Here is a 19,885-nt window from a genome sequence, read left to right as displayed (position 1 = left end):
TTTCCAGGTGAAGAAACTGAGACCCAAGGGAGGTTAGTCACTTAGCCAAGGACCATGGTAGCAGCTCTAGGACTTACACACAGGCCTGTTTGTCTTCCCCTTCAAGTCCTCATGCTCTTTTCTACTTCTCAGTGCTGTGTCCCTACGTCCTGGAATGGAAATAAAATAATGACAGGGCTTTTACAGGTCCCATTTTGCCTCCATGAAGCATTTCCTCATCTCTCCTCTCCTCTTACCTGGGTATTCACATGTGGTCGTTCTTCCCTTCTCATTGACAGAGACCATGAGGCCCAAAGACTAGGTGACAGGCCTTCTCCACAGCAGTGGGGCTACTCCCCAGACTGAGCGGCTTCCTGCATAGCCTCCTTCCACTGGGCCCGGGCTCTGTGGTTCCCTGACGATTGGGTTGACAGGCCAACAACATTTCAAATTCAAATGCACGGGTCCCACAGAGTGCAGCCAACTTTCAAATCTGCCAAATATGGACATTAAAAAAATAACAGCAGAACTGTACCATTTTCTATTACCATCCTAACACCTAAAGGCAAGACAAATATGCTTTCAGAATTAAGGGCAGCTTTTTAAATAGTATAAATTCAGCTTTATGAAACGTTCACCACATGGTCCTTAATTTGTCCCCAGCTAGGTGGAAGCTCTGTTGTAAACTGTCATTGGTCCACCAGGAACCACCTAGCGCCACCCTATCATCACGCCCTGAAACCTGTCCTTCGGAACGTAGCTACCCTCTTCCCCATTTACAGCAGAACAGGATAATAATAATAATTACTCATGCCCTGTGTTTATCATGCTTCTTTCTAAAGAAAAGTTCAAAGCTCTTTTCTGGACTTTGCCCTGTGAATGCTCTTGGCATTGCTGTGATGGGAGGTGAGGAGTAGGTGTTAGGATCTGGCCCTCATGATGGGAAAACGAGGCCGAGCAAGGAGGAAACATGCCTGTGGCTTGAGACCAGTGCAGAGAATAGCAGAGATGTTACCCCTCTTTGAGGAACCGTGGGCTGCATGCCCCTGGGGGTGTGTAATGTATGGCTCTGGCCCAGGGAGGGGGTGGCCTACTGGGGAGACCAGCAAGTGCCCTTGAAAAATTCAGCCTTTGAGAGTTAATCAGGAGTCAGTGGGTCAGGCTTGCAGGAGCTGACTGGGCCCATTTGGTAGAGGCATTGTAGGAATTCAGCAGAAGGGAGCTCCCTGGTAGTCAGGGAGGCCTCCAGGAGGAGGTGGGCCTGAGCAAGACCGCAAAGGATGGAGGAGGAGCTGGACAGCTTGAGGGAAGGGGAGACTGTTCCAGATAGGGGGCCTGTGTGAGCAAAGGCAAAGGTAGAATGTGTATATACAAAAACCAAAAGACCATGAGGAAGGAGAATTTGGCTGTGCCATACTCCATTCTCTTTGTTGGCTTCTGAGAGGGCAGTAGATGGTGGGGAGTGGTGGAAGCTTCCCTTGCGCTCTGTCACTGTGCCCCAGAGTCTGTCACTGTGCCCTAGAGTCTGATCGCCCCGCAGGGAGTCAGGGGCAGCTCCTTCCTGCGGAGACAGGCTGGGTTGGGAACCAGTGCTACTTCTCCAGGGAGCTCTGTGGACAGAATCGATGCTGTGTGGTGGGACAGTGCCTGCAGCCTGGCCAAAGGGGTGGTGGGCCTGCTGAGCATAGAAATGAAGACAGCAGACTAGAGTAGGGAGCCCCAAAGGTGGGAGATCTTGAAGCCAGGCCGGCCCACGTCGAAGGCCATAATTCTGGGGCAGGGCCAACCAGACCTCCTCAAGGCCTGAGAGTCCCTGTATGGGATGCAGACTTGGGCATAAGCAGCACTTGGAAAAGTAAAGCAGAGAGAACGGGTTTGAATTCAGGCACTTGACTGGGCACTTTTATTACCTGTTTCTGATAAGATGGGACAGTGGCCCGTCAGGCCTTCACTCTCCTCCTCCCTTTGTCCCACACTGCTGATGTCGCCTTCTTCCCCACAAAGGTCCTGCTGTGGTGTGGGGGCTTCAGCTTGGGGCCTGTCACCTGCATGGTTTTCTCCAAGGCCTTCCACCTAATTGTATATTTGTGTATATTTATGCAAACCCACCCCAAATTATATCAGGCCCCACAAAACGGGGCTGGGTCCCTGGCTCCTCACTTGCATTGAGGACAAGTGTCTGAACTCTTGAGTGCCAGCCTTTGCCGTAGCCTCTGGGGGCTTCAGGAGAGAGAAGGCGGCCCAGTCTGCAGGCTGCCTGCGTGCATACAACACACATGTGAAACAGTTAGGGACTCCTAAGAGAATTTCAATACGAACGTCAAGAATTTCAATAAGTAGGCCATGGACTGCAGGTGTGGAGAGAAAGGAGCCCTGGGCATGTGCTCGAAGGTCAGGAAAGGCTTCCTGCAGGAGGTTTCTGAGCAGGGTCTTAGGCAGATTGTCATGGCTCCAGTGAGAGGGTGTTCATCCGACCTGTTGGGGTGGATGAGGCAGGGACTTTGGGCCAGGAGCCTGCTAATGTGGTCCTTGTCCTTTCAGCCAAGGTACATGTGTGAGGCCATGCTGATCCTGGGCAAGCTGCATTACGTGGAGGGCTCCTACCGAGATGCCATCAGCATGTATGCGCGGGCCGGGATCGATGACATGTCCATGGAGAACAAGCCCCTGTATCAGATGCGGCTGCTGGCGGAGGCCTTTGTCATCAAAGGTAGGTGTGGGCACCGCTGGGGCTCCCCCCCCATGCCCTGCTCGTTACACTCAGATTCCCTTGTGCCAGGAGCAGGCGGTAGCTGTAGGGCAGCAGATGCTGGGTTGAGGGTGAGCCTGCCAGGCTGATGTCTAAGATACATCACCTCTGGGTAGTGCCTAGGCCCCGACCTGCTAGGTGGACACCAGTAGTAACTGGGCATGCTGGCTGACGGCAGGCACCAGGCTGAATGTCAGAAGACTCAGGTTCTCACCCAGGCTCTGTCGACAACTAGCTACCCACTGTGTGCCTTTGTGCAAACCACCTCGTCCCCTTTCTTGGCCGCAGCTGACTGATTTGTAAGACAGGGCTGTAATACCTGCCCTCACAGGGTTACCATGACCAAGAGGAATCAGTTGTGTAACCAGATTGAGTAAGGCTTAAAAATGTGCCATCCTGTTGTCTGGCTGGTGCTGGTGGCTGACAATGACTACAAATCGGGTGCTTGATGGTACAGAGCAGCCTGTCACTGCTCAGGTATTTGTTGGGCACCTGGCGTGAGTGGCCCGGGGTGGGGAGGTGGTGGAAGGACCCAGTGATGAGCAGGTCAGAACCAGTTCCTAGGGTGAGGGGTGCTTTGGTGGAGACCCCGGCACACAGGGTCAGTGATGTAGGAATTTTACGATATAGGGGGCTGTGAATGGCCCATCTGGGGTAATAGTGCCATTGAATGGACCCCGAAGGTGTTTCATATTAGTAGAAGCGCCCCCCCCACACCCCCGCAAACTTAGTGCTTCAGGCTCTTTCTTCTGGGGATCCAGAAGCGCTGGGATCACAGAACCTGAGGCGTGGCCCTCTGCCCAAGAATCTTGAATGTTTGATCATCTCCCTATTTCAGCACCAACCAATCCCCAGAGAAAAATCTAGAAACCTGTGGCCCTGTGGGGATTTGGTGTCCGGCATTGGCAGACTATATGTTACCCTCTTTCCAACATAGAGAGGGATGTTCTCTCCATCTTACATATGGGGAAACTGAGGCCCAGAGAAGCTCTGTACCTTGTTCAAAGTTACCCAGAGATCTGAGGTGGAGCCAAGACAGGAACCTCCACTCTCTGACGTCGGCCTTGGAATGAGTCCCCACCCCCGTTCCTCTGTCTCCCTTGGATCCTGGGGAATTGGCTGTGATGTCTGTGCAGGGCACAGCCTTCTGGTCCCAGCTGATGGGGCTCCCTGATGGCTGTTGTCCACTGCTGGGGCCTGGACCCCTTCCCCCATTGAGAGACTGTTCACGCCATCCCAGGAAATCTGCCAAGAATGTCACCCTGGACAGACCCAGCACCAGCCTGCGGAGGGCAGGTGCCCCTCTGGGGTGGTCCAGTCTGTGGGCTCTTCTCCCTTTGCTCTCTCGTTCCCTTCTCTGGGCCCCTGGCACAGGCCAGTCTTGGGGGTGATCTTCATTTGGCATTTGGGTCCTTTGGGCCTCTTGGAAACCACTTCTGCCACAGACTTCCTGAACCTAACACCTTTCCTTGGGGGTCCTTTCCAGCACTTTTTTCCTGTAGAACTGGCTCGGTGCCTACTGCTCCCTGTCTCCTGCTCTCTACTCTTTCCAGCACGCCTCCAGCTTCTTGGTGGTCAGAGGTCCTGCAGGGGAGGTAAGGAACCGGGCACCAAGGCGTGGACTGCTCGGTTGTGGGCTGTGCCAGCTTCCCGCCCCTCACTGACTGCACGTGGCCTCCCATTTGCCTGCATCCTCTCTGCCTGTCCTCCCTGTCCTGTTGCAGTGACTGTGCCTGCTGCTTGGCATGCTGAGGTTCACCTGACCCTGCATGTGCTTGATTGAGACCATGCACGTGGCCTTCGGAGTATGCATGATGTTGATTTCGCTAGGTTTGGGGGGACCCAGTGGGTTTCCCCATGCACAGAGTAGGGGATGGGGATGGCTGGCCATTGGTCCTGACTCCATTTATGAGCAAGAGGGTGTTTTATTCAGTTAGGGCTGCCAAAACAAAATACTATAGACTGGTGGCTTAAACAACAGTAATTTATTTCTCACAGTTCTGGAGGCTGGGAAGTTCAAGATCAAGGTACCAGCAGGGTTGGTATCTGTCTCCTTGGGTTGCAGGTGGCCACCATCTCACTGTGCCTTTCCACCATGTGTGCACCTAGAGCGATCCCTCTCCTTCTTCTTATAAAGCCACTAATCCCATCACTAGGTCCTCACCCTCATGGCCTCATCTAACCCTAATCACCTCCCAAAGGTACCATCACCTTCACCTCATCTCTAAGACGGGAGGTAGTTGTTGTGCCCCCTCTATGGATGAAGAAACTGAAGGATGCCCAGTCACACAGCCGGTATGCAGCAGAGCTCGGATTGGTGGCCACGTGGTTGTCTCCCCAGCTGTGTCCTGCCTGTGAGAGAGGAGCCCACCAGAGGGTGGTGGGGAGCAGTTACTGTTACCTCCGAGATGGGTTTGAGCACACAAGGCGGGTGCAGGAGGTGCAGGAGCCCAGAGAAGGAGGTTCCTGGCACTGACTGCGGAGCCGGGAGCGGGGACAGCCAGGAGGGACGATGCCTTTGGATACCATCATTCTGTCCCTGAGGGGAGCCCTAACTGGACCTTGTGGAAATAGGGACTTGAGCCTCTCCCGGCCTCCTTCAGCCCTGAGGAGGAGCTATGGCCCCCAGTAGAGCCCTGCCCCCGTGTCCCGGGGTCTGCTTAGTGCAGAAGCAGCAGGCCATGGTGTCAGTGGATGAGTTGCCCAGAAAATTTGCTTTTATATGTCGGCATCAGTCACTTTGGCTCAGAATGGGGAGCCTGCCCCACTCCTACCCTCTTCCCCCAGCCCTGCAGTGGCCCCATTGTGATTTCTTCTAAATCCTTGCCCTCTGCCCAAGCATGTCAGACCAGGGGACGGCCCTGGGAAAGGAAAAGTTCCCAGTCCATTCCAGGTTCAGATGGTAGGTGGTGCAGCCCACCACCACTTTGGTTTGTGTGTGTGTGTGGAGCTGGGGGGAGGGCAGCTTCCATTTACTTTGTATTTAAAAACAATCCTATATAATAAAACCCTAATAAGCAAATTGACTGAACAGCAGAACGACCGGTTGCTATGATGGTCACTGACCACCAGGGGGCAGACGCTCAACGCAGGAGCTGCCCCCTGGTGGTCAGTGCGCTCCCACAGGGGGAGCACCGCTCAGTCAGAAGCCAGGCTCACGGCTGGCGAGCGCAGCGGAAGCCTCTCTGCGGCAGCGCTAAGGACTCCTTGGGGGATGTTTGCCTGCTGGCTTAGTCCCGCTCCCCGCGGACATCCCCCGAGGGGTCCTGGACTGCGAGAGGGCGCAGGCCCGGCTGAGGGACCCCCTGCCCCCCAGTGCACGAATGTGGTGCACTGGGCCTCTAGTCTAGAATAATTTGGTTTTGAGGCTCTACTCGGAAGGTCGCCCACTCTCATAAAGCCCTTGGCAGATCCCTGCTCCTTTGTGCACTCAGGGCTGTCAGCCCTGCCTCTCTGCTAAACTTAGAGCCCCTCAAGGACAGGTGGTGGCACCCACAGTGCCCTCCCTCTTCTCCCTTCCCGAAGCCCCACACTCCAGCCAAGTGAGGTCTGCTCCCAGTGTACAACATGCTAGACAAAGTCTCTTCCTTCACCTTTTCTTGGGCCACTGTCCTCGCACATGAATAGCCCTCACATTCCCTCAGACACAGCTCAGGTGCCTCCTCCACCAGGAGGCTCCCCTTGGTTGTTCAGCTACAGCATTCTCTCCCTCTTTCAACCTCCCCAGTTACAGGTCAGTCAGTATGTGCCTCCTGCCAGGGGCCTGGCCTCTTATAGTTGTACCCCTCAGGGCCCCCAGCCCGGCTCTCACAGGGGGAAGTACGATTGGCAAGAAGTTGGTTGAGCAAGTGCCTACCAGGCATACTGAGAAGAACAGTTAAGGTCCCTTCCCTTGAGGGAGGCAGGCAGGTAGGTGAGCAAAGCCTGCAGCTGGTGGGCCCTGGCTCTAGGAAACAGCTGCTCAGGGGGAGGAGCTAAGCCTGCAGAGGCAGAACTGGTGAGTCATGAGCTACCTGGTGCCACTCTTTCCTGCCCGGTCTCTGCACCACAGGCCATGGTGTCTGTGGAGTCTGCTGTTAGAAACACCAGGACACGGAAACACCTCCGAAGTGGCCGGTCTGTAGCTTATTACCAGGGCCTGCTAGGGCGGGACAGGGGACCTGCTGCCTGGCTGTGGTGCTGTGGCCATGCGGCTGCCCCCAGTTCCATTCAGTGGGGACCTCTCAGGCCTTGACACCCAAGAGGGGCATTTGTGAAATCCCCCTGGGGCTGCAGCTCCTCAGCAGCCCACTTCCAAACGGGCTGTCACACCTGGGAGAGCCTTTGGAGTTGAGGGGTCTGAGGCCGCATTTGCCAGGCTTGGGGTCTGTCTGCCTCTGCCTCCCTAGAACTCCCTAGTAATAAGCCTGTGGGCATTTGGCATTAGATCACCTTCATGGATGAGAAACTAGAGCCAAAGACTGTTGACCCAGGGTCCTTAGATTTAGATCCACGCCTAGAAGTGTGTCTCTTAGCAGCAGACCCCAGGCTCCTCTCAGCACCCCCAGCCCTCAGTTCAATGGGTAAGCCATGGGCTAGGCTGGGGTACACACGCCCCTTGCCCCCAAGCGGCATCTGGTCGTCTAGCAGCATGTGAGAGCCACGGCAGGGGAGCCTGGTGACGTCCTGGGATGTCGGGCCTTTCCCAGGCCCAGCCCTCGGGCCTCACAGGGGCTGGTCTTCCTGCCTCCTCCGCACTGCCTTCAGCAGGAGCAGAGAATGTCCAGCCCTGATGATCTGACTTGACCCTCGGCCACCTTGAATTGTCCACAGGGAAGAGGGGTCCTTAGCAAAGCTGTGTCTTTCAGGGGATACCAGAAGTAAAGTTTGCCCCCTCTTGTGGGCCCTACTCTGAGCTCAAAAAGTATCCACCATAGGCTTATATTCTGGAATGTTCCACCAGATGCCCTGAAGTTCCAGCATCCATAGCCCAAGGTCTCGCCTCAAGATAAAATAGGCTGAATTTTAACTGCTGTTGCTATGTATCTCGAATTCCAGTTTCTTAGCTGGAAGGCGTCAAAATTCTCATTCCCGTACCTGACCTCTACTCAGCCAGTCCTGTACTTCAGGAATTGTCTGCTCTGACATCACACTTCTGGGATCAGTTTCCTCATAGCCAGACCTACGGTTATAATGACAAAAATGCAACTCCAACTATCTGGAAAAGCCACAACCAAAAGGGGGAGAGACTAGAAATGTATAGGCTCATGTCACTGTTAAGTTGTTGGGATGGGTGGCATCAGGCATAGCTGGATCCAGAAGCTCCGTGTGTTGGGTTCTTTTTCAGCATCTCCAGGTTTGCATGGTCCTGCAACACGGCACTCACAACCCGAGAAAGAGTGCCTCGGGGTCGTTCCCATCGACCTGGCTGGGTCCCATGCCCACCTGGGACCGGTTACAGTGACCAGCACCTAGGTTGCTGGGTTAGTGCAGGGGTGGGATTTCCCCACCTGAATCTTGTGGACTGAGCTGGGGAATGGCTCCCTCTAGGACAGTGGTCGGCAAACTCATTAGTCAACAGAGCCAGATATCAACAGTACAACGATTGAAATTTCTTTTGAGAGCCAAATTTTTTAAACTTAAAACTTCTTCTAATGCCACTTCTTCAAAATAGACTCGCCCAGGCCGTGGTAGTTTGTGGAAGAGCCACACTCAAGGGGCCAAAGAGCCGCATGTGGCTCGCGAGCCGCCGTTTGCCGACCACAGCTCTAGGAAAATCAAGGTGCTGTTACCAAAGTAGGTGAAAGGTTCAGAGGGCAGAGCCTCAGAGCTGAGGCAGCACTGACTCACCTCAGGTCACACCAGTAGTAACCGGGTCAGAATTTGAGTTGGCTCTCTCTGGCTTTTGGGCTCGTCCAATGAGTACTGGTTTGACCGGACCGCTGTGTTCCAGAGGGGGAAGTGAGAGAGACCAGCTAGCGTGGAGCCTTCCCAGGAGGAATCCCCTGCAGAGGCGTGAGAGCAATGCCTTCCTGGTAGAGTCCAAAGGGAAATGGAGGCAACTTGTTTAAAGGTGGGGTGTAATCAAACCTTCTTGGAGCTAAGAGGGGTGCATGTCGGAGGGAGTGGGAAATACGGCAACATTGACGGCCCGACAGGAAGGTGCAGGTGTCTCTCTATGCTGGTGTTCTAGAACTTTGGCCAGGTAGCCCACCATGACTGGTGTGGCTTACAGTCAGGCCTACCTATTGGTCAGCGCTGTGTCTGGTCTGTCTGGAGCAGAGGGGTCTGGACCCCAGACTCTAGGACAAGGGCTCTGTGATCCAGGGTGACACACTGCCCTCTTTTCTGCTGGTCCAAGCCCCAAGGGGTATTCTCAGCTTTGATGGACATGCGGGATGCTTCAGATCCTGTACTTTTGACATCTCAAACCTTTCCCGGTTCATCCCCCAAAAGCCCCAGTGGCACCTCTCAGAGGCCTGTTCTGTGTTGAAAGGCTTCCTTCCCTCCTCATGCCTTCCTGTGCCACTTCCATCTCTGGCACCAACTCAGTGTGGTAGGGATGTGGAGAATGACCCCCTGCCCTGAGTGTAATTTGGGGCTGGCTGTGGCCCCACAAATGAGATGTAGGCCCCTTGAAAACCAATGTGCCCTGTGTTTCAGCCTAGCCAACCCCTCTCGCTCACAGCCCTGCATCAGGGAGGCCACAGTCCATGCTTTGGGCAGGCTTGCCTGCTGGCTGGCCAGTCAATGATTGGCCTGGCTGTGGAGAAAAATGGCCCCATTCACCCAAAATACTGCAGTGAGATGCTAAATCCTGAAGGTACTGTGAAAGTAAAAATGTAAAAAATACTAAGCAGCCATTAAAATTGTGATTTGCCGTGCCGCCCCAGCACAGCCAAGGGTTCGGCAAGCCTGAGGGGGGCCGGCGAAGGATGAAGAAAAGACAAAGCGAATAAGCTGGGTCTAGGTGGATCTTCTGTGCCTGGCTGAGACCACAGAACAGATCCAGATGGCAAGTTGAGCCTTTATTTTGTAGTCAGAAGTAAACAAGGTAGTGGTCACCATAGTTACAATGTTCTTGTGAGTTTCACTTGTTTTGGCAGCATGCGGCACCTCCCACAGCCCATTAGCTACCCAGGAAAGATCTAGGGAGCATCATAAGGTCAAGCTTAATTATGCTAAGAGGACTGTGCCCTCTAAGCTGCGACTTTTTGCTGGCTTTGCCAGCAGGTCAGTCCGAGGCTTAACCCTATAACCGCTCCCTACAATTTGCAGATTCTCCTCTTGCCCCGCAAGATTTGTTTCTATTCTCATTTAGTCAATACATCCCCAGCTATTCTGCTCTCACCTGGGATTTTGTGGCTTATTAAAACTTTTAAAGAGAAAAGAAAGAGCACCAGGCATCCCCTAGGGCAGAATATGGTGACATATTTGATTCTGGTTTTGTTTTTTTTAGTCCTGGAATGGCAGGAATTAGCTGTTTATTTTGGTTTCCTTCTCGGAGGGGCGTGGGCTGTTTGCCTTGCGGGGAAGGAGGTCAGCACTTTTGGTTCTGCAGCCCTGGCCCCAGACTGCGGTCCGTGGAGTGGGAGCCTGGCCTCCCGGATGGAGAAGCATGAGCAGGCCGCTGTTGGGGCATCTCGGAAGGAGGCGGGTGTGTGAACTGTGTGCACACCAAGCCTTGGTTGAGTGTCTTTCTGGGCTGCAGGATACAAAACAGGTCAACACGGCAGACAGGCTCCCAGGAGGGGACACCCTGGGGCTGGAGTGGGGAGGGGCTCGATGTGCTCACCCCACACCTTCTGCTGGCAGCCCTTTCCTCATTGTAGGAGGCCACCCCGGGGAGTTGTGGGTGGGGGTGTGGAGTGTGAGCAGGGCTTGGAGGGGTGAATTTGAGAAACCAGCTTCAACACTAGGGTAGACAGCTGTAACTAACTCAGCCGTCAGCTACACCTGGGCTGGCCAGCAGCCTGCGATTTGGAACCTCTGACTAACTTGAGCAGGGGTCCTCAGACTGCAGCCCGCGGGCCACATGCGGCCCGCCGAGGACATTTATCTGGCCCGCTGGGTGCCGCTGCCTGTCCTGCTTAGCAGCCGACTCGTCCCGGGCCCGCAGTGCACATAGGAATTTGTTCATAGTTTTTTTTTTTAAACTACAGTCAGGCCCTCCAACCGTCTGAGGGACAGTGAACTGGCCCCCTGTTTAAAAAGTCTGAGGTCCCCTGGAGTCTGGGCCGAGAGAGCAGACAGAATTGAAGCCAGAGACCTGGATCTAGTCTGGACTCTGCCACTTCTAGCTGAGTGGTGGTGGAAGGAATCTCTTCGCCCTGAGTTTGATTGTTCCTGTGTCGTTCTAGGGAAGAGCTAACCCCTACCTGAGAGGTCATTGTGAGCATCACTTGAAAAGGTTTTCTGGCAGCATAGGTGCTGCTCGTTATAATGCCATCTACTCTAATTCTCACAGCGCCCTAGGAGGTAGGCATTGCTAATATGTAATCCCATTTTGTGTTTGGGGAAACTTGGATCTCTGTAAACATTTTGAATATATCCTTTCATTGTTTTCCAGTTTTTTAATATTGGTTTATATGTGTGTGTTTTTAAACCAAATGAGTTTATAAATCATATTTTTAATATATTTTTATTGATTTCAGAGAGGAAGGGAGAAAGATAGAAACATCAATGATGAGAATAATCGACCAGCTGCCTCCTGCACACCCCCTACTGGGAGTCGAGCCCACAACCTGGGCATGTGCCCTGACCGGGAACCAAACCGTGACCTCCTGGTTCATGGGTCCATACCCAATCATTGAGCCACACCAGCCAGACATATTTTTTAAAGTTAATATTTTTATGAAACAGTTTCTAGTACACATCGACATCACTACTTAAAGTGGCTGCAGAGCAAGCATTTCAGTGTAAGGATCTTTTGTAGCTTAGCAAACTTATTCCATTATTGATCCTATAGGTTAAATCTCATTTTTTTTTGTCCACCGATGGATACTTGGCTTGCTTCCACCTTTTGACTGTTATGAATAATGCTGCTATGAATATGGGTGTACAAATTTCTCTTCTGGACCTTCCTTTCAATTTTGGGGGGTATAAATACCCAGAAGTGGAGTTGCCAAGTCATACGGTAATTCTGTTTTTAATTTTTCGAGGAACTGCAGGGCTGTTTTTCCGCAGCGGCCGAACCATTTTACATTCCCTCAGTTGCCCGCTTTTGTGTATGAATTATGAGGGTTCTTCCCTACCTGGCCTTGAGGCTTCCTCCCTAAGGGCTGAAGCAGCGGCTTGCATTTCTTCCTCTCCCCACCCCAACCCAGGATTCCCACACTCGGCTTCGCCCTCTGTGGGTGCCCTGTGCTGTTGGATCTGCTGGGTAGGCGAGAGGGAGGGGGTCCACCCGTGTGGAAAGTTCCGCAGCAGAGGAAGCATTGTGCTCTCCACCTCTGCAGCCTGGCCCAGGGCCCCCAGGGTGGGGCTTCTTGGAAGGGCAGCTGTCTGGGATGTGATGAGTCATCCCAGGCTGGAGAGGCTGCCATCAGCCTGGGTGCTGAGCCCAGGGCTGTACCAGGATCAGCCTGCATCCAAACCAAAAGCTAATGAAAAAAGCAAGCGCTCCTCTCGACCAGGGCCCTCCCTTGGCTGGTAGAGCTGGGTGTTTTCACAGAGAGGCCCTCTGCCAGTGGGAATCGGGAGGTAGCGCCGGGCACTTCCGGCCCTGGCTTCCTATCTGATTGACAAGCCTAAGTTACAACCCCCGGGATCCTCCCAGAGCCTGGTGGCGCTGGAGCAGCCCATCTCCATCTGGATCAGTGCTGGGAGTCCGGCCATTTGGGCAGAAACGCTCAAAGGCGGAGGGCGAAGGGGAACCCACGAGCTGGAGTCCCCAGCACATTTTCTATCAGATGTTTGTGGGCAGGAAAATTGACCTTTTTTTTTTTTTTTAATAAATCTTTATTGTTCAGATTATTACAGGTGTTCCTCTTTTTTTTTTTACCCCCATAGCTCCTCTCCACCTGATTCCCCACCCCACCCCATGCCCTTACCCCCCGCCACTGTCTTCATCCATAGGTGTACGATTTTTGTCCAATCTCTTCCCGCACCCCTCACACCCCCTTCCCCCTGAGAATTGTCAGTCCACTCCCTTTCTATGTCCCTGATTCTATTATATTCACCAGTCCATTCTGTTCTTCAGATTTTTTATTCACTTGATTTTTAGATTCACTTGTTGGTAGGTATGTATTTGATTTCATTTTTGTTGTTCATAATTTTTATCTTTACCTTTTTCTTCTTCTTCCTCTTCTTAAAGAATACCCTTCAGCATTTCATGTAATCCTGGTTTGGTGGTGATGAACTCCTTTAGCTTTTTCTTGTCTATGAAGCTCTTTGTCTGACCTTCAACTCTGAATGATAGCTTTGCTGGGTAGAGTAATCTTGGTTGTAGGTTCTTGCTGTTCATCACTTTGAATATTTCTTGCCACTCCCTTCTGGCCTGCATAGTTTCTGCCGAGAAATCAGCTGACAGTCATATGGGTACTCCCTTGTGGGTAACTAACCGTTTTTCTCTTGCTGCTTTCAAGATTCTCTCTTTGTCTTTTGCCCTTGGCATTTTAATTATGATGTGTCTTGGTGTGGTCCTCTTTGGATTCCTCTTGTATGGGGTTCTGTGCACTTCCTGGTCTTGTAAGTCTATTTCTTTCACCAGGTAGGGAAAGTTTTCTGTCATTATTTCTTCTAATAGGTTTTCAATATTTTGCTCTCTCTCGTCTTCTGGCACCCCAAAAATTCGGATGTTGGTACGCTTGAAGTTGTCCCAGAGGTTCCTTACACTATCTTCATATTTTTGGATTCTTTTTTCTTTTTGTTTTTCTGGTTGGGTATTTTTTGTTTCCTCATATTTCAGATCTTTGGTTTGATTCTTGGGGTACGTTGATCTACAGTTGAGTTTCTGTATATTCTTTATTTTAGACAGTGTATGCTTAATTTCTGACTGGTCCTTTTCCATTTTTTTGGCATTCTCATTAAGATCCTTAAAGGTCTCACTAAGTTTCTCAGCAGTTTTTAGAAGATTCTTGAGTAACCTTATAAATGTGGTTCTGAACTCTATGTCGTCCAGTAGTTTGCTTTCCTCCACTTCTTTCATTTGTGACATGTTTCTTTGTCTCCGCATTTTGCTGCTTCCCTGTGTTGATGGAGTGGCTTTGTGTGGTAGGTGACCTATAGGGGCCAGTAGCTCAGCCTCCCCAGTCACCTGAGGTGGACGCCTTTGGTACACCCCTTTGTGGGCTGAGTGCAAAGTCTTGGTGTAGTTAAGCCTTGATTGCTGTTGGTACACTGGGAGGAATTGACTTCCAGGCCAATTGGCTGTGAGGACCCACTGTGTCTATAATGGAAGAACTGCTGCGCTGGAGACACGCTTATGGTGCAGGACTTGTTTCAGTGGGGCTTTGGTGCTCACTGAGTCTGCCTCTTGAATGTGTCACTTATGGATGTGAGGAGTTGAAATCTGGTGTCTCACACTGACCACTAGGTACACTGGCTTCTGGATCTCCAATGGGGTGCAGGTCAGCTACTGTCTGAGGCCACCCAGCAGGCGCTACAGCGAGAACTACAGTTTTCTCCTCTTTGCTTGGGGTTTGGGGGTTTTGGAGCTGTCTGACCCGGGCTGCAAGTTTGCTAGGTTAAGCTGCGATAGGGCAGGCCATTCATATGCTAAAGCTGCTGCTTGGAGCTTGGGTGGGTTTGTAGGTTGTGCGTGGCGGGGTCTCAGGGCATCACTAGGCTAGGGCGTGGCAAACAGTGATGGCTGCCAGTAAGCCGGCTCTGCGTCTCCGACCACGTCCCCGCATGGACCTTTTTATGAATCAAAGAGCAAATAGAGGGTAAAGAAGCCTCTTTTGATGGGCAGAACGGGTGACCCTGGTTGGGAAAAGCCCGTGCCAGCTCCAGGAAGCTTCTGTCCCGTGCATGTTGGAAATTATTTTCCAGAAATTATGGCCGCCTTCATACACCATAGGTCACCTCAGTGACCGCACCCCTCTGCTTTCATCCTTCAGTTCCCCAGAATCACAGCTGCTTCCTTAAGAAAGGCGTGCATCCATTAATTTTAGGTAAATTGTCATACAGTGAGGGGCACAGATCTTAAGTGTATCATGTGATGAGTTGGACAAGTGTAAATACCCATGTAACCAACACCCCAATAAAGACAAAGGCTGTTTCCATCACCCCACGAAGTTCCTCGCTTTTTCCCAATTGGTCCTCTCCTCACCCCAGGCAGTGATTGGTTGATTTCTATTAATATAGATTAATTTTTCCCTTTTTTGAGTATTATTTAACTGAAATAATATAGCATGTACCTTTTGATCTGGCTCCTTCTGCATAATATAATTTCTGAGAGATTCGTCTATGTTGTATGTATATCAGGAGTTTGTCTTTTTGTTTATTTCTGAGTAGAATTCCATTGTAAAAACAATTTGTTTATGAGTTCTGCAAGAGCTAGTTTTGGAATGGAGAGGGAGAAACCCACTGGGCTCTATACTCAGCATGAGTGTGCATGTTTGTTCATCTACGCTCCCATCCACTCACTCAGTGCCAGGTGCTGCTCTCACTGGGTGCAAAAATCAATCAAAAATGGGCAGAGAGGATGGTGACCATGTAGGACAAAGACGCACACAAGGAGATGCAGCTAAAACGTTCCGCTGGTTTGAGGTTGGGAGGCTGAAGAAGGTTTCAGAGAGGAGGTGGTTTTGCTGTGAGCATTCAAGGACAATAGGATTTAGAATTCTCGGAGAATTGGGAGCAGAAGGAAAAATGAAGCACAGGAGGCCCCACAGACATGTTATGAAATTCACTGCTTTGCAGCGAACCCTCAACTGCAGGCTTGGGACCGGCAGCCTGAACCTGCCAGGCCACTGGCATGTCTATCCCAGTTCAGGGCCCAGAGTGGGGCAGGAGGGGAACCAGCCAACAGCACATCTCGGGCTGGGGGACAGGGTGGCTGTGTTAAAACAGGTCCACGATGCTTTCTGGAGTTGGCCGTGTCCTCCTGCCATCTGCAATTGGTCTCCCAGGCTAAGTCTCAGAACAGCTTGTATGTTTGCCCCACCTTCCTGCTGGGCAGACAGGCCACATGACTGAGGAGCAGGGGCTGGGCCAGCACGGGCCGTGAGCAGTGGGGCCGCCTTCTGCCTTCTTTCTGTGGCTCCTCCACTGCTCCCTCTATTTCTCCTCCCCCTTTAGTCCTCTCCAGTGAGGAGCTGAAATGGTTGTGAGTCTTTGGCAGGAAGCAGTTGACACTCAGGGACACAAGTAACTGAGTTTTTGTGTTGAGCAAGGGCCTTCACATTCTGTGCCCGCCTCCCCCTAGGCCGAGGCAGCCCAACCTTCAGACCTGCTCACTCCCCGGCCAGGCAGAGGGAAAGGTCACTGGATCCATAAGAGTTGGGAAGTAGCCAAGAAAACAATGATAATTCCTCACCTTGTATTGGCAGAGCACTTTGTACTTTGTCAGACATGATCAGGCTTGCTGTTTCTTCAGCCAGCCAGTGCTTGCCAAGCACCTACTGTGTGCCAGGTTGTGGAAAGGTGAACGTGGTAAGGTCAATGCCTTTAAGGAGCCTACAGACTGGCTGGGCAAATGTGTGAACAAATATGTGTAAGAAATGGCGGGGCAGGTATGTGTCAAGTACAGACCGAGATCCAAGAAGGAAATGGTTGGTTATACCAGGTATGTTGGGAGCGGCATCATAGAGGAGACTCAGTGGGGCAGAAGGGGAGAGGTAATTTGGGGTGGACGGGGTGAGGGGCCGGGGAGAGCGTGCATTCTAGGCAGAGGGAGCAACTTGAGCAGGGTCAGCAGTTGCGTGCAGGAGGCTGGATGTGGACATGACAGTTATGGTGTATGAGACAGCTCAGGCTGCCCTAACAGGTACCACAGGCTTATATGCCACAGACGTTTATTTCTCACAGTTCTGGAGGCTGGAAGTCCGAGATCAGTGCACCAGCATGGTCGGGTTCTGGTGAGAGCCCTCTTCCAGGTGGTAGGCTGCCAACTTTCGCTGTTTGCTCATGTGGTGGAAGGAGGGAGGGAGCTCTCTGGGGCCTTTTTTATAAGGGCACTATCCCGTTAGTGAGGGGTTCACCCTCAGGACCTAATCACCTCCCAAAGACCCCACTCCCAATGCCATCAACATACGGATTTGGGGGGAACATAATACCCAACCTACAGCGTATGGCGAGAGGCAAGGCTGGAGAGGTGGCAGGGATGGATCTTGGAGGGCCTGGAAAGGAGCGTGAGGTTGGACTTTAGTCTGTAGCAGTGGGCACTCCTGGAGGGCTGTACGTAAACCTGGCAGGATCGCCCTGGGAGCCACGTGCAGGATGGATGAGAGGGAGACTGGAGGCAGGGAGGCCTGCTAGGAGGCTGATGTGCCATCCTCTTGACAGCTAGGTAGTAGGAGAAGGGAGGGGAGGGCATGGTTATCAGTCAGATGTGGGGGTGTAGGGCAGGAGAGAGCTGAGGATTCTGTTCTTACAGTTCCTTCGTTCAGTCCGTCTTGAGCACCCAGTACATGTCAAGTACTGTGTGGGGCACGAGGATGAGAGAGACTGGGTTCTGCCCATTGGGGACCGGCAGTCTAGGTCAGCCCCCTCCAGTCGGGTCTGTGCGAGTTGCAAGTGACAAAAACACAATTTAAACTGACTTTGATTCAAAAAGAGGTTGGCGGGTGGCGGGGGGGGGGGGAGGTTTATAAGTTTCAGGGGGTAGAGCTTCAAGCAAGGTGCTCAAATAATGACTTTAAGAACCAGCTCTTTGCCATTATATCTCACCTTTACTCTGCGTAGGCATCATTGATTTTCGTTCATGACTAAGTTTATTCAATCTTTCCTGTATTAAAAAAACAAGGATACAAATATAGTTGTTTTCCCTTACCACAGTCACTTCTAGCAAGTATAACAGTGCTTTCCCTTCTTGGCTTCTTAGATTTTTTTGTTTTGGGATTTGGGGGGTTTTTGTTTTGCTTTGCTTTAGCACTCTGCTTTTATTTTATTTTTAAAAAGTGTGTAATGTGGTAAAGAACACATAACATAAAATTTACCATCGCCCTGGCCAGTGTGGCTGAGTTGGTTGGGTGTCATCCAGTGCACCAAAAGGTCGAAGGTTCGATTCCCAGTCAGGGCACATGCCATGGTTTCGGGCTCAATCCCCGGTAGGGGGCATGCAGGAGGCAGCTGATTGATGTCTCTCTCTCTCTCTCTCTCCCTTCCTCTCTCTCTAAAAGTCAGTAAACTAAAAACAACAAGAACATATTAACCGTTGTTCAGTGTACAGTTCAGCCCTGTTAACTGCATCCACGCTGGGCAGCTTCATGTGCAGGCAGGCTTTCCCCGACGTTTCCGGGCTGACCTCCTCCCCGCTTACCAAGTCCAGTGGAGAGAGGGACTTTGCCAGGATTGGTTCTTCCTTGGCTCAGAATGGGCCGTGTGCTCCTCCTTAGCCACTGACTGCGGCCCTGAGGGTGGGTCAGCCGGCTTATGTGCTGCCCTGGAGGTGGAGTGGGGTCATCACCCTTGAACCATGCAGGCTGAGACTGCGGGAGGGGTGCTCAAAGGGGAAGCGAGGTGCTGCTGTTGAAAGAATGGGAAGTGGAGGCACAACAAGCAGATGTGCATCCACTCTCGGCCCATAAGACCTGGGTGCAGATCACTTGGGCGAGATAGAAACTGGTTCCACGGGAGAGGGGCATGTAAAATGCTGTGTAACTTGAGCATTGAGCATCTGCCATGTGCTAGGGATTGTGGACGTCCAAAGAGAATCACATTTGTCCACATGGAGCTCTCAGCTCCTGGGGGAGAGGAGCTGGCATAAATAACCACTCTACACAGCAGGGTGCCTGGGGTGTGGATGTTTTCTTCCAGTAACCGGAAGGAGGGTTGGGAATGGTTCCTGGAGAGGTTGGTCTGGAAGCATAGGTAGGAGTAGGATGTGGGGGTGTCACAGTGTGGTTCCCCATGTGGGGCATGGGTGCCTGCTGTCTGCCCACCGCTTGATCCCAGCTGCTGCTAATACCACCATTGCTTAGCCCCTCCTCTTCCCCTCTGCGGACCTCCGCCTCCCGCTGGCTGCTCCAGAGCCTAGGTCTCCTCGGTGGAGCCCACCCCGGGCCCCGTGGGAAGGACCTGGAGTCAGGGGGGCCTGAGCAGGGCAGGTTTGAGGTACTCTCCTCCTCCCACAGGCCTCTCCCTGGAACGCCTCCCCAACTCCATCGCTTCCCGCCACCGCATGACTGAGAGGGAGGAGGAAGTGATCACCTGCTTCGAGAGGGCCTCCTGGATTGCTCAGGTGTTCCTGCAGGAATTGGAGAAGGTGAGCTGGGAATTACAGCACTGGGTTCATAGCTGCCCTCTATGGAGAACCTACATCTCAAATTAGAAAAATTGGCCTTGCACGCCTCCAAAGACATGCTTTTAGACAGCAGGTGCGATGGCGCAGAGTAGGTGAAGATTGGCGTCCTGCAGGAGGAGGTGGTTATGAGCTGAGAGTCTTCGAGCCCAAGAGACACTTGAATCTCACCCACCTACTGGGCAAATGTCAGAATGTTCAACCCAGCACCTGTTTTTGTGATGGAGCTTTTTGGCGGAGTCCTCCTGGGGCTCAGTCTCAGCACTCCTGACATTTGGGGCCAGATAATTCTTGGTTGTGGGGCTGCATTTTATAAAATGTTGAGCAGCATCTCTGGCCTATACCCACCAGATGCCAGCAGCCATTTTTGGTTGAGTCACCCCCCCCCCCCGCCCCCCACCAGTTGAGAGGCACTGCCCCAGAGTCCCTCTCCTCAATTGGACTTCGGGAGGAAAGGAGCAGCAATTGAGGCGCTAGCAGAGGCAGGACCAAGCAGAGATTTCTGAAAAATAAGGCTGGCTCGTCGATATTTTTCTTGAATCAGGGAAGGGAGTGGCATCATGAAGGCAGGCCAATCGTGGTGGGGCTGGGTGGCCTCTTAGCGCCGAGAGGCTTAGAGCCCCGTTAATAAGGACAGCTCAGTTAATAACATAATTGTTCCTCACTTTTCTGGAACCTGGGAGGCCTGCCCTTGGGCTCTGTGGATGTTTCGTGATTGTTTGACAGGGACAGTGGGGGCCTGGCATATGGGAGGCACTCAGGTGTTTGTT

At 52.3% G+C, this 19,885-nt stretch overlaps 1 protein-coding gene across 3 annotated transcripts in view; it reads left to right on the top strand.

Annotated features, from left to right (window-relative positions):
* The window catches only part of TTC7A (tetratricopeptide repeat domain 7A), a 111,420-nt gene that overhangs the window by 12,477 nt on the left and 79,058 nt on the right, over positions 1–19,885 (top strand). For 2 of the 3 annotated variants that reach the window (XM_080682981.1, XM_080682982.1), the window contains exons 3-4: positions 2,521–2,689; positions 18,949–19,079. In XM_080682981.1, the coding sequence (XP_080539107.1) occupies positions 2,521–2,689; positions 18,949–19,079 (300 nt within the window). Of the gene's footprint in view, positions 1–2,520; positions 2,690–4,214; positions 4,324–18,948; positions 19,080–19,885 lie in introns of all 3 variants that reach the window. The other variant, XM_080682983.1, reaches the window with a different exon arrangement.

The sequence above is a fragment of the Plecotus auritus genome (assembly GCF_963455305.1).
Source record: "Plecotus auritus genome assembly, chromosome: 8".
Lineage (NCBI taxonomy): Eukaryota > Metazoa > Chordata > Mammalia > Chiroptera > Vespertilionidae > Plecotus > Plecotus auritus.
Note: the sequence above shows the minus strand (reverse complement) of the source record. Positions and strands in the feature narration are given on the sequence as shown.